The sequence below is a fragment of the Apis laboriosa genome, unplaced genomic scaffold (genome assembly GCF_014066325.1).
Source record: "Apis laboriosa isolate Shangri-la unplaced genomic scaffold, ASM1406632v1 scaffold4_cov146, whole genome shotgun sequence".
Classification (NCBI taxonomy): domain Eukaryota; kingdom Metazoa; phylum Arthropoda; class Insecta; order Hymenoptera; family Apidae; genus Apis; species Apis laboriosa.
The window spans coordinates 3,565,192-3,592,604 of NW_025223501.1; the positions used below are offsets into that span (position 1 = coordinate 3,565,192).

The 27,413-nt window shown below is 33.3% G+C and overlaps 3 protein-coding genes across 8 annotated transcripts; 1 reads left to right on the forward strand and 2 right to left on the reverse strand.

The window, feature by feature from the left end:
- Positions 1-1,482: 1,482 nt before the first annotated feature.
- LOC122717128 lies at positions 1,483-3,264 on the reverse strand. The gene is made up of 5 exons (XM_043940893.1): positions 3,196-3,264; positions 2,839-3,094; positions 2,180-2,337; positions 2,021-2,088; positions 1,483-1,866 (listed from the first exon to the last, which is right to left on the reverse strand). The coding sequence occupies exons 1-5, from the start codon at positions 3,262-3,264 to the stop codon at positions 1,674-1,676; spliced, it is 744 nt and encodes a 247-aa protein (XP_043796828.1). The 3' UTR covers positions 1,483-1,673.
- A 743-nt stretch (positions 3,265-4,007) lies between these two features.
- LOC122717129 lies at positions 4,008-7,872 on the forward strand. The gene is made up of 3 exons (XM_043940894.1): positions 4,008-4,133; positions 4,520-4,714; positions 4,934-7,872. Exons 2-3 carry the CDS (start codon positions 4,543-4,545, stop codon positions 5,245-5,247), a joined length of 486 nt encoding a protein of 161 aa, XP_043796829.1. The 5' UTR covers positions 4,008-4,133; positions 4,520-4,542; the 3' UTR covers positions 5,248-7,872.
- On the reverse strand, positions 6,599-23,590 carry LOC122717127 (tumor protein p53-inducible nuclear protein 2). 6 transcript variants are annotated; one of them, XR_006347155.1, is made up of 5 exons: positions 18,588-18,626; positions 11,880-12,066; positions 10,461-10,870; positions 8,424-10,046; positions 6,599-8,366 (listed from the first exon to the last, which is right to left on the reverse strand). XR_006347155.1 is itself a non-coding variant. In XM_043940889.1 (4 exons), the coding sequence occupies exons 2-4, from the start codon at positions 12,040-12,042 to the stop codon at positions 9,891-9,893; spliced, it is 729 nt and encodes a 242-aa protein (XP_043796824.1). In that variant the 5' UTR covers positions 12,043-12,066; positions 23,439-23,590; the 3' UTR covers positions 6,599-9,890. The 6 variants fall into 6 exon arrangements, 5 of the variants coding, with proteins under 5 accessions (XP_043796824.1, XP_043796823.1, XP_043796825.1 ...); XM_043940889.1 differs by lacking the exon at positions 18,588-18,626 and adding an exon at positions 23,439-23,590 and having other exon boundaries at positions 6,599-10,046; XM_043940888.1 differs by lacking the exon at positions 18,588-18,626 and adding an exon at positions 22,915-22,935 and having other exon boundaries at positions 6,599-10,046.
- Between the last annotated feature and the right edge of the window lie 3,823 nt (positions 23,591-27,413).

Consider the following 27,413-nt stretch of genomic DNA (forward strand, 5'->3'; position numbering starts at 1 on the left):
AAGATGATGATCGTCGATGAAAAAATTGCCTTTGATCCTCGATTTAATTAAAACTAAGGCGAAGATGATCAAAGAATATTCTTTTTTCTTCTTCTTCCTTTTATTTTTCGTTAATCCTGTGTTTGATCTTAATTTTCTTCATCTTTTTCTACTTTTTTTTAATTTGGATGAAAAATTTGAATGAAAACATGATAATGAGTTATTCCTTGAAAAAGTATTATTAGCAATCAAAAAGAAAAAATTCAAAGATGATATTTTAATGGAATAATATATGCACTATTTATAATATATTCACTATCGATTATTTTTTTTTTTTTTTTTTTTTTTTTTTTACTTATTTTATTACTTCGTGGTCTCTTTTTTTGAAGAACTTTTCATGCTTCAAAAAATAATAATTAAAAAAAAATTATGTTCGAATAAAAATCCACGTGTCATCACGATTTCCATGTCCTTGTTCCGAATCCCGCGACCCTGCCATCACATATAAAAAAAAAAAAAAATAAACACAAAGGCGTATGTGGGTGTCGAATCCCTCTCTTGTCAATGAATCAAAGTTAAGTCTATTAAAAGATTTATTCTCGAAGACCTCCATATAATCGGTTGTTAATCAGGTGGATTATTCGATAGAACGTCGGGAATTGAAACCTGGTCAAACATGTTTGACCATGGATGGATCTAAAGTGGAAAATAAATCTTCTCTCGTTCGAACACGTAACGAAGTGGAATTTTTCTTCCATCGTAATCGATCTTTCTCTGGATAAGTAACCGGAAGATTAATGTTTTTAAGCTTTGAGAAAGTTTTATTAAGAGAACGGTGTGTGGAGTTTTGTTGAATACTTTCTCCTCGGTTATAATTGAAGGAGATATCGTTCGTTGTTTCGAAATAATTTAGCTTGATAATTCTTAAGATGAATATCTTAATTTAATTTTTAAAATATTCGATTTCAATAGTTTCTTCTTTTTTTTTTTTTTTTTTTTTTTTTTTTTAGATGTGAGACACGGCGAATTCATGGAAGACCACAGGCGATACGGGCACAGATGCAAATCGATCCCTATACGAGAGATCCATAGGTATTTTTAAAAAAATATTTGATCTTTTTTTTTCTTTTTTGTTTCTTTTAACAAAGGGATTTTTCTTTTTTTTCAATTTTTCAAGGTCGATGAGCGTTGATTCTAGCTTTCCACTAATGGATTCTATAGAATCAGGTGGGTGTAATTTTTAATTGGTTAAATTTTTGATATAACAATTATATCTATATTTTATTTTTATGTTGACAGATATTCCGGATTATCGTTTACAACAACATTATCCGTCGAGGGAGGAAGAAAAATACATGGTACAAATTGTTCCACCTCCACATCTTGATTTGAACACATACGGACACTTAAAAATCGATTATACGAACAGCTGGAATTCGTTGAATCGAAAAATTAGTAAATAATCATTAATAATATTCTTGTTGTCAAAGATAACATTAAGCATTTTTTTTTTTTTATCAGATATATCTTGATTTATTTATGTTTATCGTTTAACATTAGTATGTTTATCGTTTAAGAATCTTAGAATCGAACCAAAAATTATATTTAGTTTAATTTACTGAAATATTATTGAAAATGAATTTAACTTTAGATTAAATTAATATATTTTATATTATTTGTAATGTACGCAATAATTATTTTGTATTAATCTCGTTTTCTTCTATATTTTGAACTGATAAATTGTGTATACTTTGAACAATATCCACTGTGGTATCTTTGTCTTCATGGAACAATTTCCTTTTCTTTGTTTCAATATTTTTATTTACAATTTCCTTCTCAAAACCCATATATGTATCATTTATTTTCTCTATGTTCAATTCTGGCCATCTATAATTTATATTTTGATATAAAATTAATTAAATATCAAGTATTTGAATAAATTAAAAAAATAAATTAATAAAAAAATTGAAATAATAATTATTTTTTAAATCATAAAATTTTCAAAAAATTAATCAAAAATAACAAATTTAAAATAGTATACCTAAAGTACGAGGTATCTTTTTTATTTTTTCCCGAATTTTTGGGCCGTCCTCTTTTTTTAGGTTCATTCTAATCAAAGACAAAAGAAAATATATTTGTTTTTTAAATAAAATTACAAATTTTCTGAATCATTCTACATAATTTCAAAAAATTTATTTACGGAAGTAGGGGCCAGTTTTGCGTTTTGCAGCAACATTTTGTATCTTTGTATTTCATCTGTGTGTTGTTGCTTCAGTAATGCAATATCCTCGTTATGTTTCTCTTCTTGCATTAATAACTGCACTTTTAAACATTCCACTTCGTCTTGCAATCCACGCACTGTGTTGAAAATAATATAATTATAAAAAGTTAATATAAAATAAACAATAGATATTTTATAATTGATTAACGATACTTAATAAATAGTTAATGATCAATCCATAATCACATAATTACCGATAAACGGTAATATCGATGCAATGTTAAAAAAATTAATTTAAAAGAAAGAATTTCCTAAAAATAATTTTGAGGAAGAAAATTTTATCACCCCTGATTATAAATTTTTTTAAAAAAATATACATGTGCTTAAGCATTCATAAAATAACGAAGTATTTTATTATAAATCGTAAATCGTAAAAATTAAACATTCAACTGATCGATCGATAAGAAAGAAAGCGATATGAATAAATAAAAAATTTCTGATAACAAAATTAATAATTCTGAACTGATATGTTTCTTATCGATTCGTTTTAATATATTATGGAAAACAAAAATATTCGCCAAAAAGTTATATAATAATCCAATTAATCAAAATTTATAACGTAAGATTTATTTATATACTTTGCTCGTCGTTTGCAATACGTTCTGCATTAATGAGACGCAGATCATCGCAATCTTTTTTCAATTCCTCGATCATTTTACGAAGATCGTTCCCTTCATTCTGCAATTTCTCAACAGTGGTCTTATATCTCTTTTCGAGAAGCAAATAAGTTTTCGAAAGCTTTTCTAGATTCTCTTTCATCTTCTCATAACGCTCTTTCTCAATCGACAATGCTTCTTGTTGTACTTCACAGTAAGTTTCCATCGCGACGTATGTCTGTTAATTTTTAGTAAGATAGAAGAAAGTTAGAAAAATATAGGTTTCAAATAATATTTAAAGGTGAAAGAAAAAGAATAGAATGAAAAAATTAGACGCACGTCACGAATTCTCACGAATTGTTCCAGAATTTCACGCAACTCGGAATTAAGATACTCCTTCTCCTCCATTTTAGAATTATTTAAATTTTGCAAACCATTCATCAACTCTAGTCAAAACAATTGTTCGTATTGAAAAATTTTGTATCAAGAGCAAAAGAAACATAAATTGATATTCGTTTAACAATTTTTTATCAACGAGAGGATATTTCTTAATATATAGAATTAATTAAATTAAATTGAATTAAAATTTTATGGGAAATATTTTGAATTTAGTACGGACACGAACCACGAGGTTTGAATATTTGTTATATGTTATAAAAAATTCAATACTAAATTGCAAGATGAAGATAAAGTGAAATATTTTTATCTCTGTCACATCGCCAATTCAATTTGTCTCTGTCTTACTTTTCCTAACATAAAAACTTAAATTTAATAAATAAAAACCTCGATCGATATATTAATTTTTGTGTTTGTTTTCTAGAATCGATCAAAGATGACTACGAATATATTAATCCTCTATGTATTTAAACGATATTATAATATATAATAAAATAATCCTAACAATATATGTATAAATTTAAGTTTTTCTATTTATTATCATTAACATTGTTATTAATATTACATTAATTTAATTATTTTATATTATTTCTTACTTCGTTAAACATAATAAAAGTACATACGTAATTAATAATGCGTAAAGATAACGATCGTAGCAAGTTTTTTTCCATGAAGTTATTCACGAATGTGACAACATTTTGTTTTTTCTCGTTTCACTCGCGTATCGTGGGCAAAATGACAGGAATTCCCTCGGGGTTGAAAATGCGCGATGCAATCTAAATCCACGATCACCATCAACCACGAGAACGACGCCGATGAATCGATGGAAGAGTCTGTCTTCGAGCAGATATGCGACACGATATTCGTTCTGATACCCGAAGGTTTGTTCAACTTTCAAAATTCTTTTTTTTCTTTCGTTCTTATGTCCAGAAAGGAAAAAATTGACAAATTTAAAATTACAGTGCCCCATTTATATACAGATCAAATATAAAACTTTTTCTTTTTTTATTTTAATTTTTAATTTTTACAGCATTATTTTATAAAGCATACAAACATAAAAATTTTGAATAAAACTTTGAAATATTTTTGGAATATCCATCGACATATATATATATATATATATATATATGTAAAAAGAAAAAAAGAAAAAAACATAAATGGAGTTCTGTAAATAAAGAGTTTCCATCAAAGGTTTTCATAATTCCAATATCGATTATTAATTGTATTAATTTTATATCTATAACTGACGACTGTAAACTGGCCATAGATACGTATTTATGATGGGATTCTATGATAGTGCCGCGACTGAAGCAGCTGTTTCTAAGTTGGAGTCAGCTAGGCACCGAAGACAGAGTACAATTGGACGCCAAAGTGGCCAACTGGTGTTGTCCTAACAGAAGACAGCTTTATAAACCTTTGCAAGAGGCTTTGGTTCGCTGGGAGACTGTGCAGGACACTCAAGGTTATTTACAAGCAAAAATTATACGATTATTGATTACAAATTACGGATTTAAATCATTTTAAAATAAATTAATATTCCACGTTGTTCTATCCCTTAATTGAAAAAAATCAAGAATAAAATTTCATTTGAATTCAACATACATACATATATATATATATATATGTATTATCGATTCGAGACACGAAGCATCGATATATAATTTATTCATAAATTCAATAGGTGCTCCCGGTTGCGAGCCAGGTATGGTCTCCTTTTCCTGCGATCCTCAGTTGGAGGAGGAATTGGTCAGCGTCATTTATAGCCTAGAACTGTTATTCACGAAAAATCGAAAAGGTAGAGAGATCGACATGGACTACGAGGTCGGTCGTTGCACAGAGCTCAGGAGAGAGATGTCTTTGAACCTGAACTACGACGGGACTCTGCGCTCGATTTTGAGCCCGAAAGATAAAACACCTCATTCCGTGCACAGTTGCAGTTACATCGCCGATTTCAAACGATCTGACGAGGATCTAAGCGGTTACCTGACCAATTAAGAATCGATGACGATTGAACATTTTTTTTTATCCCAATTTTCGACTTTGCTAATGAATTTTTTTTGGAAAAATTCTGCAAATATAAAACGATAGATTGTTTCCCCCTCTATTGGAAATTTTGTTCAGTTTATCCTGGATGAATTTTCTTTACGACAATAGAAACGAAGTGACAGTCGATAGTTGTTAGGGAATTAGGAAGAGTATAATTAGAGTAATCTTGAGAGAAAAATAGAAATATTATTTTGTAAAGAGATACGTACTCTTACGATGAAATTCTAAGAAATAATCGGAATAGTTAGTAAGAGATAATTTTTTTTTTTTCTTTTTCTAAAAATAGGTACCTTCTTTTTTTATCACCCAAATATACCTGTTTGCGTCCTATCATTGGTATATGAAATACTGTCTGATCCATTTAAGAAAAAAAATTATAACATGTTGTTTGCATTTTTTTCTTTTCAGAAAACTTATATTATTGTAATAAATAAACGAAATAAGAATTAAAAAATATATAAGACAGAGAAGATTGTGATTGCACAAAAATTAGTGACATAAAATATTTTATTAATCATCAGTTATAGAGTCAAGGTGTACGAGCATACATTCAAATAATACAAGTCAATCATTTTACAACGAAAGTTTCAAACAAATACGCAACAAAAGGTGTCCGGATCATAAATGTATCAACTCGATTCGCCGCATCATTTAATCATCATTTACCTCGTATTTATCCTCCTTTATATTCTTTGTTTTATTTCTTTTTTTTTTTTTTTTTTTTTTTNTTTTTTTTTTCATTTTCTTTTTTTTTTTTTTTCTTCTCTAATATAATTATTACACAGCAATAATAGGTTCAGGATGATGAACACTGCTCCTTACGAGAGAAAGGTAGACGTTATACAATACGTGTACATGAATTAACCGCGCTTCACGAGAGCAAGGAACACCCCTCAAGACGTGTGCAGAGACATCCATACTTAGAAAGATTGCCCGCAGAAACATTTATCCGTATATAAAATATATTATGAACACGCATAAAAATCTGTCTAAAGTGTTGTTATACATACATATATACGATCGGTCAAGTTTGTAGAATTGTGATCTCTTTAGTCACCAATAAAAATTCATTTTCACCCTATGTCTTATGAGCGTAATATACAACACGTTTCACGGGGAAAAAAGGATCCACAAAAATTTTTATACACGGACACGTCTGTAAACAATGTCTCTAAGCCAGTACACGCCTTCGCAATCTCTCATTTCTTCGAACTCTATAAAGTGTGTTCGGACTACTTATGCAGCTTTGCAACAAGCAATCCGACGGGAACGTAGCTCTTTTTTTTTCTTTCTTTCTTTCTTTTTTTTTTTTTTTTTTTATTCTTTTAATCATTTACAACACTCGTTTTTTTCTTTTATATATACTTTTTTTTTTTTTTTATTATTATTTACAGAATCGCTATTATTTAAAACCGGACTGATTCTCAACGAGTTGCTTCCTTTGCGGTCCTCGCGATCAATTTCGTTTTCCTCGAAATGCCAAAAAGTTGGTTGGAACGAAGATCTTGGAAAGATGGAACCTAGGTTATTCCAGATCACGTTGGGATGCGTTAAGTACTATCGAGAGTTGGCTAACAGGACGAGAATCTCGGAGGGAAGGATCGAGAATAACCGAAATTCCTTCCAAATTTTTTTTTTCTCTTTTTTTTTCTTTTTCTTGTTTTTTTCCTTTTTTTAACTTTTTTCTTCTTCTTCTTCCTCTTCTTCTTTTTTTTTTCTTTTTCTTTTTTTAATAGAAAAATTCCCCGAATTTAGGACCACAGAGGAGAAAAGTTTCCTTGCTTGAAACACGATTTAGCTATTCTCCTTGCGGAGGAGAGGGTCGTCCGAAGTCGAATTCAGTTTGAATCACAGCTGTCTGTCAACTATCATCCAATAGTTTGATTGGACGAGTTCTATTGCTACTAGTTTTGTTGGACGATATCCAGCTTCAGGGACCCAGGTGGAGCAGCTCTCAAAGAAACTATTCCAGGCAGTGGATATCCTGGCCTAGATTGGCTAGCAACGATTTCTGAATTTATCCCTTCATCCAAAACGAATTGCTGGCGGTGGTTGAACGCGGTGTCGCCTGTTTCTTCATAGAAGAAATCATCTGAGGGGGTTGGGGGTTAATTAATTATCACGATAGGGAACGGTATTGCACAATTTCGCGCCAATACCTGACGAACACGCTTGCTGTACGTCCACAAAGACGCGGATCTGAATTTATATATAGTGTCCAATTCGGGCGACACCAATCCCTTCTCGAGCTGCTCCACCTATCCGGCCTTAAGGACACTTGTACGTGAACTCTGGTTCAATCTCGTCAACGTGATATAGCCGACCATCGAAGATGCAGACTGTTTATTCTGTCTCTGTTTAAATCTGCTTCCATGTTAAAAACGCAAATTGAATATTCTTTGTTCCTTTTTTTTTTTCTTTTTTCTTTTTTTTTTTTTTTTTTCTTTTTTCTAGGTCAACAGTCTACCCTGAGCAGTCTGAGGAGTTCGAAAACTGTCGATTTAAAAATTTCTTTCTATATTATCAGTCATCCAGGTACAAGTATCTTCAACAATTTGAGGCTCGAGTGGACGACCAATCGAGTGTGTGAATGAAAAATTTCCCCCGCCTCGATTTGGCCAGCAGAGCAGCTTGCACTATGTTTTCTTTCTTTTTTTTTTTTCTTTTTTTCATCTTTTTNTCCTTTTTTTTGTTTTCATTCATCCACGAGAAGCGAATACTTTGAAATGTCGATGCGCTATAACGCGCATCAGTTTTATATATATATATATATTTATGTGTATATATATATATATATATATATGGAAATTGATTCTGCAGCTGGAATCTTAGCAACTCTGCCTCTATCTCTCTTTCTTTCTCTCTCTCTCTCTCTCTCTTTCTCTCTTCACGAATCGATCGTTCATCTTCGTGGATTCTTATCTTATACACTTACGCGACGTAAGTTGAACGATTTTCGTCGAAACGATCGAGGAGGAGAGATGAACTGTTGTCCGTTGTTTCTCGCTTTCAATCGCTTCGTTCATACAAGACACGTTTTTTCCTTTTTTCCCATCGTTTTTCGTCATCTAAAACGTTTACGTTTAATAAGTTTAATCGATATTATTCGGTTGATAGTACCATACCATGTGTGCCGCTAAATAAATACAGTTATTGTTGTGAACGTCCATCGATAGGCTTTTTTTCTCCTTACAGTGTCCGATTGATAGCGTTTTATTGCTTAATGGTTCGGTGATATTCAGAGTTGAGACGGAAGGACACCATGAGACGGGTACAGTAACGCCGCCAATGGACGTTCTACGACTATCAGCTGTCTTCAGAGCCACTCAGAGAGCTCGCACGTGACCTATTAACGCTAGTGGTTCGTCCATCTCGTCGTGTTGTGTAATTTTATCTTTTTTTTTTTTTCCTTTTTTTTTTTAAACGGGTCGTCTACGGTTGAAAGTGTCCAGCGTGAATTAATCATAACTTTAAGAAAAAAAAAAAAAAAAAAAAAAAAAAAAAAAAGAAAGCGTGGTCCCGAAAGTATATGTGTTTCTGGCATTTCATCATCATTCGAAACCGACTTTCGCCGCAAATCGAACGTGGACCGGTCCGTAAAAGAAAAAAAAAAATGGCGGCTCGTTCGCACGATTTTCGAAAGGGAAGAAAGAACGAAAGGGGGGAGGGTCATCAGGGGGAGGGGAGAGGGGTTATTATACGCTAAAAATTATACGTTAATAAATCCTGTCTGCTACATACATAGGCGCATCAGTGACAGGTATTGTAAACAACTTAAATAGAAACTAAACGTTAAACATACGAGTAAAAACACATTTGCCCATACTAAATGGAGGCTAAAAAGTATACACACGATCCAACCGAGTATCATACACGCGTCATTATACACGAGATATTCTACAACGAGACTCTCTCACCGTGGACCAATCGGCTACGTTTCAAATACTTTCTTCCTTTTTTTACATATATTTTTTTTTCTTTTTTTCTNTTTTTTTTTTTTTTTTTTTTTTTTTTTTTTTTTTTTTTTTTTTGCCCCCTCATTTTCTTTCCTCAGACGACGTTTCTTCTCGATTAGCAGAAGACATCAAGTTCGTATCAAGTTCGTAAAGAAACGATTGTTTTTTTCTTTCTCTTCTTGTTTCACTCTATTGTTCGCTTTCTTCGTATAATAATCTCGAGAAAAACAATTCTCGAGCATTTTGTACGCGAAGAAGCAATATAGAAGCAATATATAAAATACACGATAAGGGAGGGAGCGTATATAAGAGCAGATCTCTATGGCTTCTCCACGTGATTTATTTTTTCTTCTTTCCTTCTTTTTTTGAATTAATATTTGTATGCTTTTGTTCCATTCATATATTCTTTTTTATCGACTTGACCTTTCCTCTTGCTATCTAATTCGTCTTTTTGTTTATCGTTCAGTTTATACATTAGGCATAATTGTAATATGCTGTAGAATGTAGTAGGCTGAAAGTAAGTCGATGAACACTTAAATCTCAGTCGCCTGAACTGTTGAATGAGTTAAACGCTTCCAGAAATCGCGTTTTTCAGGAAGAAAGTATTTGAGTACACCTTGGTCTGAGATCGAATGACTAGCATTTCCGGTTGTTGTTTGCGCCACTGTTCTGGATACGCAAGCGGTCCTGGCGGCGTGGCCGCTTGCCTTTTACACTGAACACCTCTCTCAGTTTGTTACTCCTCTCCAGACGGCCTCTCTTCAACGCTTGGGTAGACCTCTTCTCGAAAACCTGCGCATAATTTCAATTTACAATTCAATCGAGATTACCCTCTTTAAACAACTATATAACAAATATATATATATATATATATATATATATATATATATATATATACAATAATTCCTCTGAAAACTTCTCCTCTCCTTTTTTTTTTTCCTTCATTTTTCATTCCTATCATACTCTACATATATATTCCGTTCCGTTAAAATCCTCTACAATTTTCTACACTTTTCTCCTTGTTTCTGAATATCACCGCTGTTCTATTTTTAACTACACGCAGATACTCGGAGAACAAGCTGACGACAGAGAGGAGGAGGAGGAGACAGAGTCACGCAGCATTTCATCGCAGCGTGATCCCGACCGGATGGTTTAACTGTAATTATTAGTTTAAATTAAAAAATACGAAAGAGAAAGATCCCTCACCTTCTGCGAAGCCGACCGAAGCTGAGCTATCCTCTTCTCGGTTCGGGCGCGATCAACGGCAGGTCTTCCATCGTGGATGGCTGGTCTTCTACGGGTTGCTTGTCGCTCGTCCTCGCTTCTCCTGGGGCTACGTTCCGGCGAAGCTGCTGCTGCTGCCGCCGCCGTGTCCGGGGCGCTGGAGACCAGGTCGGGCAGAACGTCCTCCTCGACGGCGTCTTCCGACGCGTCAGGCGTGGGCGGTGGGGTTTCGGGGGCGACCGGAGACGCTGTGGCTCGGTACACGGACATACTGGGATGCTCTATCAGCAGGTCCTCTAGCGGTGATGTTTCTACGTTCACGGGGCCCGCCCGTGTGAAACATGCGGGTGGCGTTACATACCACGACTCCTCCAGCGCCGTCGCGCCCTCAACTGCGGAATTCAACATCGCCCCCCGATCTCAGTCCCGATCCTCTAACAAGGGGTTATTCATCCATGCAATGCAATTTATAAATGCAATTTTGTCACGCCCGCTTTTACGTAACCGATGATCGAGCAATATTCAAAATAATAAGGAAATCGAAACTTTCTTATCGCCACGAAACTTATCGCGCAATTACTTTTGAAATATCGGTGAAAATTCGTAAACGAATAACACGTTTTGAAAATATTTAAAATTTTTTTTCTCTTTTTAGATTTATTACCGCTATTATTTATCAACTATTCTCAAAAAAAAATAAGTATCATTATATATTTATATATCTATATATGTCTATACAGTCTATATATATATATATGACTAATGATACTTATTTTATACATATATATATATATATATATATATATGTGATCTAAGAGATCAAAAATCGTGTACGCGAACTCCGAAATATCGCAGAAATATTTAAAAAGAAAAAGAAATAACAATGTATCGATACGTGACGGTTTTCTCCATACCATAGTCCCCCCCCAACGTAAATACAAGACTAATGTACCCAGCGAACATCCATCACCCCGAACATTTCCCACCCCACGAAAGAAAACAATCGACCAAAAAGGCTCTCGTTATTCCTCGCCATAGGAGTAATCGCGTTATTCATCGTCCCATGGTCCAAAGACGCGTCTCGTTTTACACCCTCCCCCCCTCCCCCCCTCCTCCAAAGGGGACACAGAAAGCGGGCGTCACTCTGGCGTGAGATGCCACTCTAGTTCTCTAAATGTACCTCTGTGCGTATGTACACACACACACACACACACACACACATACATACATATATATATATATATATACATATATATGTGTGTGTATAAAGACTGGGGAATGTATATATATATATATATATATATATATATATATATACATTCTCCAGTCTTTCTCCCAGATGCACGGTCCTTTTCCAGAGGGGGGGAAAAAAAGGCCGATTCATCGAGGTCTGAAACGTACCAGCACGGTCAATGAGGATCCAGTCTTCGCCCTCAACCTCCACCTGACTGAGCCTCGCTATTACTGGAAGGGACTCCGGGCTTTCGTTATTGGACCTTTCCCGTGAATCTTGCGCGCCGGAGATATTACCTCCGAGTAAGTAGTTTGCCAAGCTGCTCAGCATCCTGACCTTCTTGCTCTTCAGCCCCTGTAATCCGAACGAATACGAATCGTTCTTGGTGAAAACGTTTCATGCGCATAGATGCCCCCCCTCCCCCTCCCCCTCCCCCTCCAGGGACCAGTTTCGTTTTGGATGATTATAAAGGGGGAGGGGGAGGGGAGGATTCAATGGCGTGTAACGCCTTGATGAAATTCGTGGTTTTAGCGGTTTTAGTAGTCAGGGAAGGGATGAGAGATGCGTTTGCGTTCCGAGAAATTGACGAGAAGCCATTAAGTGATGCAAATGAGGCGGATGTTAAACTGTTGGCTCGTATGGCGTGCAGCCGCTGTTATTCAGCCGCTTTATTCGAAATTATGAATAACGAATGAAATTTTTTACTTATTATTCATTTATTCGTTGCAAGGTTGTCGCTTAGGTTTTAATAATTCGTTTTTCTAGAGGAAACTTACTTTTCACAATTCACGTGGAATAACACGTTTTAGAAACACGATATTTTGAGTGTATTTCGCTCTCGTGTCGATATTTAAAGAAGCCGAAAATTTTCGTCGCGTGTATATATATATGTATATATCCTCGGCTCGGGTCGGATACTTCGAAAGTATCTTTCCCCTCTAAGATAAATATCTTTTCCAAGATTTTCGGGACCTCGTTGTTTCGGGACGAGTTTCGTCCCTCGATCTTTCAACAAAATTAATCCCGAAATACGATTAGGGGTTCTGGAAATCTTGGAAAAACCGACCCGACCCAAAAATCCCAGATATTTTTAGATACTCGTATAACCGACACCTTCGGGTTACAAATCCGAAAGTAAAACTCGTCTTTGAACTATCTACTACATCGAGAATTATTTTTCACTAATTTCCACTACGTTAATTGAACTGTCCAATATTGTAATTCTCGTTTCTCAATTCGATATCCGTTGACGAAAAACAACTCTCGATAGTTTTATTCCCAAATTCATATCCTTAGAGAGAGACAGACAGACAGAGAGAAAGAGAGAGAGAGAGAGAGAGAGAGAGAGAGAGAGAGAGAGAGAGAGAGAGAGAGAGAGAAAGAAAGAAACGCAACCGACAAATTCAGATAAATACCGAGATGAATTCTCGTTCCGTGGAAACAAAGAGATCAAATGTGGTTTTTTTTTATTTTATACAATGGACTCATAGAGGTATGAATCGCTACTATCGGGCCCATGGTCACCATGTTATAATTATCGTTGCGCGTGCACGGCACGGAGGATGATCAACGGTGGTATTACGTAAGAAAATGGCTGTGGTGGACACAACCGCTGTAAATTGAACACGGCCGATTCCGGTGGCTATGCGTTTAAAGGTATTTTTCTTTTTTTTTTTTTTTTTTTTTTTTTCGTATAGCATACCTCTTGACGATCGTGAGCGTGTGTCGCGAGAGGCCTTGTAATCGCCTTTATGACCGTTGCGCAATGGAAAAACGCGGACCGCGCGTGAGAACGGTTCGCTTCCCCGCAAATGGGACACCGATGCCTGCGTTTCGCTATTTATCGAGCCACTCGCGTCAACACTGTTGCACACTGTTTACTCGCCTCACCAATAGTTCTCTCTACTCTGGCAAATTGTCGTTCGCTCCCCCCCTCTCCCTTGCCCCACCTCTCGAGAATTGTTAGAGCCGTAAGTTCCACAGGCATTGAATAGAAATTTTTCGTGAATTCGAAACTTTCTAAAACTTCTTTGATATTAATTGATGTTGACTTTAACGAGATGGAAGATACATTGGGCGATTAATAATGGAATACTTTTATAAATATCGTTTAGAAGAAACTTCTTTTGAGTTGAGTATTTTTTGAGGAGAAGTTTTTACTTTAGTGTGTGTGGAATAGTTGGACAAAATGATGCAACTGATAGTGAATGATTGATAGGAAGTTTTTTCGTAATTCTTTGTAAGACGATACTTAGTAGAAGAATTTTTGAGGAGAGGTTTTTATTTTAATAGTGTGGAGTAGTTAGACAAAATGATGCAACCTGATAGCAACTGATAGGATTGAATGGAAGATTTTTTCGTAATTCTCTCTAAGACGATACTTAGTAAGTATTTTTGAGGAGGGGTTTTTACTTTAGTAGTGTGCGAATAATTAGACAAAATGATGCAATTGATAGCAAACGATTGAATGGAAATTTTTTCGTAATTCTTTCCAAGACGATACTTATATAATAGAAGTAAAGATAGTGTTAGATTATACGATAATAGAATATTTTTATAAATATCTGTAACGAGAAAGAATTTTTTAAATATTTTAAAGAAACAATTTACAGAAAACGAAGTATATCGACAAATTTTCTTTTTGACTCGAATTTAAAAAATAAATATCACGAGTACATAAAGTGATTAAAAATTATACGATTTTAATTGCATTTGACCTATTATCCTATATTCACAACTATAGTTTTATCTCTATAGTTTTTTTTTTTTTTTTTTTTTTTTTTTTTTTTTNTTTTTTTTTTTTTTTTTTTTTTTTTTTTTTTTTTTTTAATGGAAATATAACACTTGCATTGTGCATTTGAATGTATTCATACTACCAAGGTATAAAGTATCGACATAAGCGAATAAATAGTGCGTCTGTTCGCAAACAAACTATTTTTTTTTTTAATAATCGTTACGTATTACAAGTTAAACGCTTGTGTTGTTCGTAGCCTTCGCTCCATTGCATTTAAAGTGACATTAATTAAGATAAAACATAATATAAGCTAAAACTATTATAATAATTATAAACATGTTAATTATTTCTTTTACAATTTCGTAATAAACCGATAATTTTAATAATAGTTATGAAAAAAAAAACATTTACATATACACACTCAAAGAGAATTGGTTCGAGAATCAATTTTGTTGTAAAAAAAAAAAATTTATACGAAATCTCCAAACCGTTCAAAAAATAAAATGTTAAATAATAAATCTATTACTCACAACACAACACGACACAAAAAAGCTCTTTCATTCGCAAAGGGCTATTCACAACTAGAGCTGTTTTTCTTCCAACGCAGATCGTCTTATTGCGCAAACCGATTTGCCGCTCGTTCGCTCGAATGACAAACTAGACAAAGTGCAACCAAAAGTCCAACGATAATTACCCACGTGTACAAAGCATCAGATAAGGCTCTACTGCATACACAAAAAACCAAACACAACTTTGCTATCCGGTTCAGTCACCTCGTGTAACGAAAAAGAAAAAAAAAAAAAAAGAAAAAATCTTTTGTTCTTCCTATTGTGCGTCCAGATCTCGTGTGTGCGATCTTTGAAAACGATTGGACGACCGATCGTCGCTGCGACAAAATACTACGTAATTTGGACTCGACGAGTAAATGAAACGAAAAAAAAAAAAAAAAAAAGAACAAACAAACAAACAAACGGAAGGAAATAATTAAAATACTCGCGCCACGATTATTTGTTTATCAACTGATGATAACGCTAAAAAAAAAAAAAAAAAAGATTCGATAACATTCCACGCGAAACTCGTGGAGGAAACTACGTTCGTGTCCACTCGCCACGCTCAAATGATTCATGGACCAGAGAAAACGCGATCTGTAAACGCGTGCTTGCTCATTATCGCGGTTAAACATCTGTTTTGCTAATTTCACCAGATAACGGAATCTGTGATGCTACGTGTTCGATAGTCTGAACTTTGATGTGAAATGTATGAAGAGGGAGGGAAAGAGAAAAATAGGAAGAGAACAATAAATTGAAAATAAATCGCATACGGTTAGAGTTTTCTTGTTGCTGAACAAGTAAAGAATAAGTAGAGGGGAAGGAGGGAAAAAGAGGACGAAATTGATGAAACGAAAGTGGAAATACGCTTATTTCCATGCGACGCGAATATTTTGTTCAAGAGTCATCTTTTTTTTTATAAAATATAAAATATACATATTTCATCTTAACTCTAAGAAAAGATGAAATCGTGTAATTCTACGGAAAAAAAGTTGTTCAAGAGAGATATCGCATATGGAAATTGTAAAATCACTGTGTTGCGCAAAAAGCGGTAAGCCAAGAAAAGAAAGAAGAAGAAAAAGAAGAGGAAAATATTCAACGTTACGTTAGAGTTACGTTCGGATTATTACGCGGAGTATTAACCTTCGAATCATTTTTCATTCTTCGACTCAATCAATAATCCCATTAAAATTCCTAAACAACGATGCGAAACGAAATATTCCTCCGTTTCCCAATTAATGATCTAACCCTCGACTCGGACCGTGCAGATAGGCAAAGCACGTAACCGCACGTTCTCGAATTATACGCTGCAAGATTGTCGTAAAAGAAATACCGATAGAATATATGCTTCTTGCACGCGGACCAAACTCGATCTTCTCCAATACCAATTTCGCCAAATACTCGACACGTGACGCACGCATACGCACACCTGGTGCACATACCTGATGGAATCAGGGATCGGATCGATTTCCGACCGTGATTCGCGACGAATTCTCGTTCTCGGGTGGGGGAAGGAGAAGGAGGGGGAAGAGGAGGAGAGAGAGAGAGAGAGAGAACGCGAATCGCATAGCAATACGGGCGCGACACGAGTTCTCTTTTTCACGAAGCAGTAAATATAAACGCGTGCATCGACTTTCCGCGTGTCTGCCATCATCGGTTATGCCACGCTTCGACGCAACACGCGTGCACTTTATATACATAACAACCGCTGTTAGTCAGTCTCGTTGTGTCTTCATTATGTTAAGTGTCTGCCCGCGTAATTATGTTAATGGGCAACGATTCGCTTTCGCGGCAATGATCCTTGGAATCACGTCGCCTTTTTCGTTGCTTTTCTTTTTCTTTTTTTTTTTTTTTTTTAACATTGTCACGATTACCACAAATGTACGAATTAACGAAACACGTTATTTTGTAATATTACGTTAAATCGGATTAGAAGAACGGCTGTTACGAATACGTTGAATTAATAATGGCACAGCAAAATGGAAAACCGCGTATATCTCGACGATATACTACGTGAATAGTGGTGGACGGATGACGATAGTACGATGATAGTTTTATCTAGTTAAAAATGATAAAAGTATGGAAACAACAGATGGAAATATAATTGACGGTTATCTCGATCGAATATTTTTGATATTATTGTTGGTATAATTTAGTATTTGGAAATGGATTGACTTAACGTGGAGTAATTTTAATTTAGTCGAGTTGTATTAAACGTTGACACAGTTAGTGTAATCACTATTATATCGTGAAATTGATGCTGTTGCTGTTACATTATTTAACAACAGCAATATTCTTAATTGTACCATATGTACATATATATGTAATGGTATATTAATAACTAGGACAGATTACGTATACAATGATAATCGAGCTAATTAATTAGGAATTCGATCGAATTTCTCAGATTGTGATAACTCTATGGTTAATATATATATATATATATATATATATATATAAAGTTGAGTTATATAATGCGGTTAATAAATATAGTTGATATCATAGTTAGTAGAAATACACTTATTTTAATGGACGTATCTTGACAATTAATCGGGAGGAACTGAATGACGATATGTATCGCTAGTTAGTTTCCATAGTTATTTATTCTTTCATTTATGTTTTCCTCTTTGTTTCCTACCACCATTTTTTCATTAATCGTTCGAGTAAAATACACGTTATCTTGTTTTGCTTGGATATCGTGCGAATAACAAACGAACTCCAGCTCCGCTCGCGTTTCTCGTGAATCATAATCAGACTAATCGCACTGGTTACCGTAGAGCCTTATCGTTGCGTCAGAAAAGTCGCTGATTTCATCGCTACAATTGTAACTCAGTGATTATTACGACGAAACACCGTTTCAACCAATGTGTATTATGTTATATATATATATATATATGACATAGGAATATTATTATTTTGAAGAAAAAAAAAAAATATCTGCCCTATTATTGCGTAGATTTATTGATAATTTTGACTTTAATCTGACTCATAGAGATTTCGATCAATTGTTTTACCGCCTTTACTTTCTTTCATTTCAAACAAGTTTCTATGAATTGTTTCTATCAATTCGAAACAAGTTAATCTGATATACTGTATATATATATATAATAATAATAATAATAATCTAAATTTATTATAACAGTTGAAGATTTTTCAACGAGATGTGGTAGTGAAAATAGTCTAAATAACGTTGAAGAAAATAGAAGAATTTCTCTTCCTGTACTTAATAAACTTCCTTATTTGATAGAATTGAATTGTACGCTATTGTAGAGAGGAAACTCTTTTATAAACAGACCGAGATTGCAGATACCGAATAAAAATAGAGAAGAGAGATTTTTTTCCCTGGAATTACGTTTAAGATTAATTGTCACGTGTATCGCGAACGTGCGACTTTTAACATTTTGATCAAAGATCAACCTCCTCACACCCTTATCAATAATCGCATTAATCAAAGTTCAAATAACGAATATTCATTTCTACGCGACGAAACGAGATATCCAAAATTCTGGGCTCACATTCATAATTCACCCCCTACCCAAAATTTTAACTTTTGTTTGTCTCACTTTTTCTTAATAAAGGTGAATATCTACTACCTTTTTTCGTTTCTCTCCTCTCATTTTTCGATCTCTAGATCAAGCAGAATATTCCTCGAGCCAATTTCAACCAAGATAATAAGGATTTATTGACATTAATAACAACCCTCTTGCCGATGGAACAAAGAACCCTTAAATTTTCTTATTCATACTTCTTCGACAAAGACTCGTTCTTAATGCCTAATCTCATTGTCGACAATAGACTTCTTTCTTTAGAAATTAAGCTTAATCCTGTCTCATCGACACAACAAATTTCCAATAATTGAGAACCTTGTTTTTCAAATCGTGCGAAATTAAATCATTCTCGATTTCCATGGGAAGAGAAATTCTGCTTTGCAATCAATCTGGAATCATAAAATGACACAAATGACTCGATATCGTAAGATTGCTTGCACATGTTAAGCAGAGTCAGAATCTAGTGCCAGGAATATCACATCCACGAGTACCATTACGAGCTACATAAGTGCTCGTGTCCAACATCGTGTTCGTAATCATTTTCGTTAATAATTCAACAGGCTCGAATCAAATCAGCGAACGATTTGTTTGTGGCACGATAAGATCTTGAAATGGCTGTGTAATTTAAACACGAAAATCTTGGTACCAGTAAGGAAGTTGCTAATTGGCTTGATGAATCGTGTCAATAAATCCACATCACCGTGGCGAGATAAAAATCGGTAAAATCAAACCAAGTTAAAGATCGCCTCGAAGAGAGGAGAAACGTTTATTAAGCTTAAAAAGCTTCTTTTCGTTCTCTCTCACTTATTAATACAATTGTGGACACGTGGTATATGATAATTGGCGAAAACAAAATTTGCATTAAATGGACATTATTATTTGCATACCAAGATGGGAAGTGACATTGAAGATAAAATTTGAATTTAACAGGAAAAATATTATCTATTAAAAAAAAACAAAAAGAGAAGAATATTATCTGGTATAATTTTATATAATTATATGTAAATGAAGACACGCACAACGTGCCAGGAATTGCATAACATTATTTTTCTTTTCTTCCCCGTTTATCGTTAAAATAATTGTTTTTTTTTTTTTTCTCATAAGTACATAATACGAATCATTGTTAGATCATGACAATAAATATTTCCACTAATTATAAATTGTTACAGTCGTAGTAAAAACGCGGCTCGTGTATTATCGTTGCTCGTAGAGTTTAGAGTTGCAGCGCAAAATGCAGTGACTCATTGTGGAACTGGTGATTCAAGAAACGATTAAATACGATTTTTAAGGCAATCGAAAAACTCTTCTTGCCAATGAATTCGAACATTGTTTTTGTTTTCTTTTCATTTGGGATTCATTGATAAAAAAAAGTTACATAGTTAAATTTTAATTTCTAAGTAGATAAATTTATATTATTTCTTTTTCACACTTTTTAAATTATTTTTACCTCGAGATCTTTAATTAATAATTAAACAAGCTCTAATTAAATTAGAAAGAAAAAAACTGTTTTAGAGCTTCATAGAGATGATCTATGAATCCTTAATAAAGACAAGTCAATGAAGATAATAGGTTAAAGTCTTTCATTGAACCAAAGCTTAAATTCTATTGAGACTGACCTAATTACCAATTCAATTCCGATGCAATTGATGAGAAGATAATATCAATATCAAAATTTGAACAAAGTTTCAATGAATTGAATCCATCCAAATTTAAATAATGCAAGTTATGGCTTTTTTGGCTCGTTTAAAATTTTTATCGCTCTTAAATACTTTGATTTTATTATTTTTCCCCGACTTTTAAAAATCTAAAACACATAAAAAAACATACTCGTAACACCTGCCCTAAGGAACAACACTTGAGGAAATCAACAATAATAATTCAATGACCCGCTGAAACGTATGTTTAACCGTGCTAATAAACGTTTCAGATTATCGCCTAAACTCTTGGATAGGGAGTGGAGCCTACTAATCACCGATTCAACTCTAACGGTACCCAGACAATCGTCATAATTTACGATTCTGGCTCATCGTGGAAACTCCTCTTTCCTCTCCCGCTTCCCCTTTCGATCATCATCGCGCAAAGACCTTCTCTAATAACGGAAGATCGTTGTATCACGGCCTCTTGCATCGAATCCATCTCTCGCTTTCCAAGAAATTTTCAATGAACTCGGTCGATTATACTGACGGCGTCCGCCAAAAAAAACATTTCCGTTTCTATCTCGAAAAATTATGTAACAAGTTTAGTTTGCATAACAACCAGCAAGCTTGTTGGCATCTGTCGATGAAATTGCCGATTAAACGGGGTCAATGTGTTCCAATGAGCAACATAACCGCTGGAACGAAAAAAAATATGTATTGTATCCCAATATAAGAGATTAAACTAAACCAAACAGATTTTTGATCAGATTGAGAAATTAGACTTTAACCGAGAGGAAATTATTATTCTGTAATTGTTAAATTAGATGTAGAAACTTGAAAAGAGATTTAAAAAAAGTGTACATATTCTGAAGAATCATCTCCACACGACAAAGGTTCAGGACAAAGACAATAAGAAGACTTTAGTAAGAGGATTAGAAGATTGAACAACAAACAATCCTCTAAAGCGTAAAACCAATGGAAACTTGTCGATTATGAAATCTTTAACAGAATTTGCGAGCTTTCTAATAATACTGCCCGATCGATTAGTCAAAACAGAAGAATTATTGGATAATTTATTAAAGAAATTAAGAATTGTCGAAAGAAATTTAAAATGGCGTGAAATTTGAAATAGAAACAGTTTGAGAATTTTCGATCAAGCCTTCGTCATGAACTTCATTTCAATGGAGGTCAAAAATAACCTATCGTTTAAATTTAATAACGATTTAGACAATATCAAGGATTTCTATTACGTAAAATACACAGTTTACTCGAAGTTTCTAATTTTGGAAATGGTTTAGTAATTCAAGTGCTGTAACATCTACTATATAACTTATAAAATGTCAAAGATAAATATTAGTAATTTTGAATTTCTTGTTGATCCAAAATATTATAATATGATTCATCATTCATATTAATTAAAACTTAAATCATATAAAAGAAACAAAAAATAAAATTTTATCCATGAAACGCATAACTTACCATTAAATATCAATCTCATAACTATCTTCCACTATTCTAATATTAATGTAAACCGCGAATCTATCTTGATCCGTCAATCATAGCCAAGATCAGAGCTCGAAAATTCTATACCGAAACGGCATTCCCATTAAGCGATATTCTTACCGAGCTAGTCACGATGTCGTCAATACAACGATCGTGAAATAAAGACAGCCAACAAAAAGTGACAAACAGTTTGAATGCAGAACGAGAGAATGAATAAGTGTGATGTTCCTCCTCCTCATATCTCTCTAGCCAGCAATCCCACTCGTCAGAACTTCCTAGCCATCCAAGTAAACAAACTCGTTCGAGGAATTGCGCGCGCCAGAACTATCGAAGAAGCCAGAAAGGAAGAAACTGTTTGGGTGTCGTTTTTTCGTGTCTATGTTTCGATTCGCAAGATGATACGTATCGGTACGAAAATAGAGACATTAACTTGGATCACGCGTTCGCGAACGTTACACAATCTGAATTCAAGAACTGGTCATCTAAAGAATTAGTTGTTCTTATAGTGAAGAGAAGAGGAAGAAAAAAAAGAGATGAACGTGGCATCGGTGACAACCACTGGTCTCGGTTGTCCTTGCACTTCCTAACAATCGTGCGTCGATCAAGCGGTCGGTTACTAAGTGTATTTCGCTGTCACTGCATTGTTTCGATCGAATTCTCCTGACTACTATACGTACATAATATATCCGCGTCTTTCAGTCCCATTCGCCGCCCATCCTTCCTCCTCTTTTCGTGCTCTATCGCCGTGACGCACACGAAACCACGGCTCTACATCTTCGCACTTCGATCCTGACCGCGTTACAAGGCCGCTCTCTGTCTTCTTCTAATCACTTTCACGAACTCTCGCGCCTCTATACGCGCTCGTGGCTGCTCGGTCGGTAAAATTGATCCCCTACGTCACAGCGCGCACCACCGCTTTGGCACCGACCGATTACGTGTATAGTATTCTCCGAAAAAGCGATGTTTCCGTGTATACACGCTCATAGACGCATACCTGCATTGAGAGACACGTATACGTGCATACATACACACATACAAAGGAGACGCGCGTCGAACTACCTCTGTGACAACGACCTTGATCTCGAATTCAGGCTTTCTTGTTTTTTCTTTCTCTCATCTCCATTTTCTCTCGTTTTCCCGCTCCCTTGAGAGTAATAGGAAACAAGTGGACAGTGCAGATTCGAGTAATTTTCTTTCGATGTAATAATAAAGTAATTAAACGGAAAACCTACACACATACATATTCACAGCGAGACGACACCACTCACGCACACGCATTCGTACTTCTGGCAGAGTAGTGAATCGTCCCTTCTCCCACGAACGAATATCCCTCTTTTCGTCCCGTTTCGTTACACACTCGATGTTCCTTCATTTCTTTCTATCTCTCTCTCACTCTCTATCCCTCTCACTCTATTTCTTGCTTCGTTACCGTTTCCCCTTCGTTGCACTCACTCACGGTATACACACCGTAAACTTAGAGATCAAGCGAAAAGGAACGAATAAACGAACAAACAGACAAGCCGTGTAAAGAGAAGTCTAGCGGCGTCCGAGCAATGTTTTATCTTCGACTATAACAAATGACGATTGTTGTCGCGTATATCGGGTTGCGCGAGATGCCATGGGGTATCGTTGACCCCTCAACGACACCGGACAGATACAGTTGTAATACGCGTAAAGAGAAACAAGTTTGTGTTGTATAGAGAAAGAAAGAAGAAGGAAGAAGAAGTGTAGTATGAAGAGAAAAGGATCCACTCGCCTGAACAGTGTTGCGTTTGAGGAGCCGTGGTAGCAACTGCCCGCAGTAATAGTCGTCAGCTGATTTCGACTGGCTGGCTGGCTGGCTGGGCAGTCAAGCCGTTGCTGAGGGGCGAGAGCTGAGGTACGGGCCAATGGTGGGGCGGCTTTAGCAGTGGGGAGGGCTTTTAAAGCGATATCAGGACCGTAGAATCGTGCGGAATCTCTGGTGCCTCTTCTGCATCGATCTCACTCTCAACTATCTTGCAAATCTATTATCTGAGAAATCCAGACTTAAAAAATTCTATAATCTAACATTTGATAAAAAATTATCGTCATTTTTATCGTTTATATAAAATTTATAAACAATTATTATTATTTACAGATAATCGTTTGTATGCTTGGTCAATTTTTTTCTTTGTAGATTAACTTATCAAACTAAATTAAGAGCGATAATTTTTAATAGATATAAATGAGTTAATCAGGAAAAAAATATTAATAAGAAACTAAGAAATCATTTCAAATGCAGAAAGTGGAAAATCAATGAAGGGTTCCGTAAGTAGATAGTAGTTCAAAATATTCGTATAGAATATATAGTATATGATAATTTAGATTTAACTGTTATTATTTATATTACACAAAATATAGATATTATGTCAGAATGAAAAATATACTTATGCAATAATAAATATCAAAAAACTTTGTCATAAGACTCGATCACAGAAATATAAGTAAATGCTGGTAATGTTTTTAAATTACGGGAATCGAAAAACAACGCAAAACGTATTTTAAGTAATTTTTATTTTTACGCTGACCTTCATTTTGGCCACTCAGAATTCATACCCGGACGCGTGCGAATAGCTTTTGCAACATCAATTGACGTAACAACTATGTTTCGTAATTTAATATGTAGCACGTATTTTTATAAACGCGTTTATAAGAAGAGTCCTCTTCGTCGAGATTAAAAATTTGACGAGGGGCCTTATAACTCATTGATTCGGCGGTGAGGAGAGATCATTGGAGGGGGAACGCTCAGCTGGGCGAACAGCTGCTGGTCGCTGTAAACGTTGGGATGCTTGGAAAACTTCCTTTTTACCCACTGCCTACAAAATTTCCATTTCTTCACAAAAATTCCTATCCACCCTCCATTTTATGGTATCGAAAATCTCCGGTATAACAGACAAAGAATTTCTACCTGAAAATCTATTAGTTTTCCATCCCTCGTCATTATGTTTCTCCGGAACAAAGTAGTTTCGTTTAGCCTGTAGCGACATCGCACTATAGTGGCAAGATGGCATCATATGTAGCAGTGTTTCTCAAAATGAAGTGAGGTTAACCAACCTGGTTGAAGAAAAAAATCAATGGTTGAAACGTTATTTCGAATAGATGAATTCTTGCATTTTGCTTTTTTAAATTGTAATAAGTCTAAAAAAATTACATATTTATATAGATTTTCTTAATTAAAACATTTATTTAAAATACAAATATTATATATTCGATATTATAATTATATCAAAATTGGATATCGTTTATTTAAAATAGAAATGATAAGTAAAAAAGATAAATAATAATTAAAATAACAATAAAAGTTTAATAAGAGATATATCTAAATCTAAATGTTAATATAAATAATAAATCAAATTAAACATTGTAAATAATAAATATTTCTAAAAATATTTAAAAAACTATATAGAATTAAATAACAACAAATATTTGCTAATAACAAATTTGTTAACAAAATCAAATATTTATCAAACAAAATTTTATGAAATGTATTATTTAAATAATTTCACTTAAAAAAAAATAAGCGAAGAAATAAAGTAATATAATTTTATTTATATAATTATTTATAATATTTTGAGGTAATTAAATGCACTTTGTAACATTTATTTACTGAATGATCAGTATTTGTAAATCAAAAATAATCTTATCATTGTTTACAAACGAGATTGAGAAGAGGTTATAATAGAATGCGCGCATCACTTACTATACATGCTGATACATGGATGGAACGTATAATGAAATAGACGTAAAATTAAATGAAAATATATTCGAGGATTCGAATAATAAAAATGGATATTATAGAATGGATGAGATTAGAATACCACTGTTGAACAGTAGCATAGTGACAGCCCAACTAGCATTGGGACGCCTGCGCGAGTCAATCCTGTCAATACTATTTGGGAGATCCCTCCATTTCCCTGTGGATTGATACGAGTCAATGCACGACAGTAACCAAGCATACACGAGAAACTTTTTGTTTTCTACGACCCAGTATTGCATACTCCACTTTTGGCATTGATTTCCGGAAATCTTTATACCTCTCAAAAAATAAGTCAATGCTGAAATCTAGTGATCGAGTGACTTATTTTTTAATCCTCGAAAAATTGTGATCGCTAATTTGATTTTTGGAATTTGAAATATATATTTTTTTATTTATTTAAATATAATTTAATTTCGAAATTTGAAATAAATTATCAATAATTTGATTTCAATAATTCTCAATAATTTGAGAAGTGATAATAAAAATTATTAATAACTTAATTGGAAAAAATTTACGCAATCAAAAAATAAATCAATGAAAAAAATTATTAATGAAATAATTTATTTTTTATTTTAAAAATATAAGTTTTAAATAATTTGATTTTCAAAATATATTTATATTTAATGTGTTTGTAATTTGAATATAAGAATATCTTAAAAGAAAAGGAAATGGATTTTTAATGTTGTGTTACAAGATATATATATATATATATATATAGAGAGAGAGAGAGAGAAAGAGATAATTAAGAAGCAGGGAAGCACGAAAATAAAGTTACGATAAAAATATAATAGGGGAACTTATTTGAATATTCCATGGAAAAATTACTAATGGTCAAATATTTATACATAAAATTTAATAAGTATAAAATTTTGTAAAATAAAAAAAAATTTGAAATCAAATTATGAAGCAAACTTTCATTGGCAATATAAAAATAATGGAAATCATTAAAAATATTCTAAATCTTAAATTACATGTATAAATTATATTATTTTATTATTTCATTATTTCATGTAAATAAATCATTTATTTATATTTGTACATGTTTATATATAAACAGGATATTTATCAATATTAAATATGAAACATGAAAATTGAATTTTCCTTTGCCATATTCTTTATAGTATGACTAATACAAAGAATTTGGCACCAAGTTACATATATAAATTACTATTTAATATTTGCTACGAATTTGCATGATGTTAAAATAATCTCACTAATTCGTAAAGGAAGATATAAAAACATAAGCAAAATCATACCAGAGCCAATTTATTTATATAATATGATAATAAATATATATATATAAATATATAAATATAGAATATTCATAAGACATATTCAAAGATTGATTGTAAAAATCAATCAAAAAATTGATATATAAAAATATTGGTTGGAATTTATTTATTAAATTATAAATAATTTAAGTAATTTAATTTTTTGCATTAGATAAAGAAAGATAGACAGAACCAATATAGATAAATAATATAGTAATATAGTAATATAGATAATGCTATGATAATAGTGTGATAAAGATAGAATCGTCTCATTGTTTTTGTTTTAAATAAATTTATTATTCTGAATAATTAACTATTATTAATATGTATAATATATATATAATTATTATTTAAATATATCTTTTTTTCAATTTGTTCAAGTTATTTTATTTCAAATTGAATTAATTTTTATACGAAAAGTTTCGAGTAATATAATTTATAACTTTATAATAACAAATTTAATTTCAAGCCTTATATTATATTCTTTTATTAAAGGTTTATATATCGTGTAAAATGAATTCTACAAACCAGTTATGAGTATATCCGCTTTATTATATAATTAATTTTTTTTATTATTTCGTTCGAATTTCTAATTATTATTTATCATATCATATTATATCAATTATATTATTATAATTATATTATATATTATTATAATTAATTATCATACAACAAACTTTTT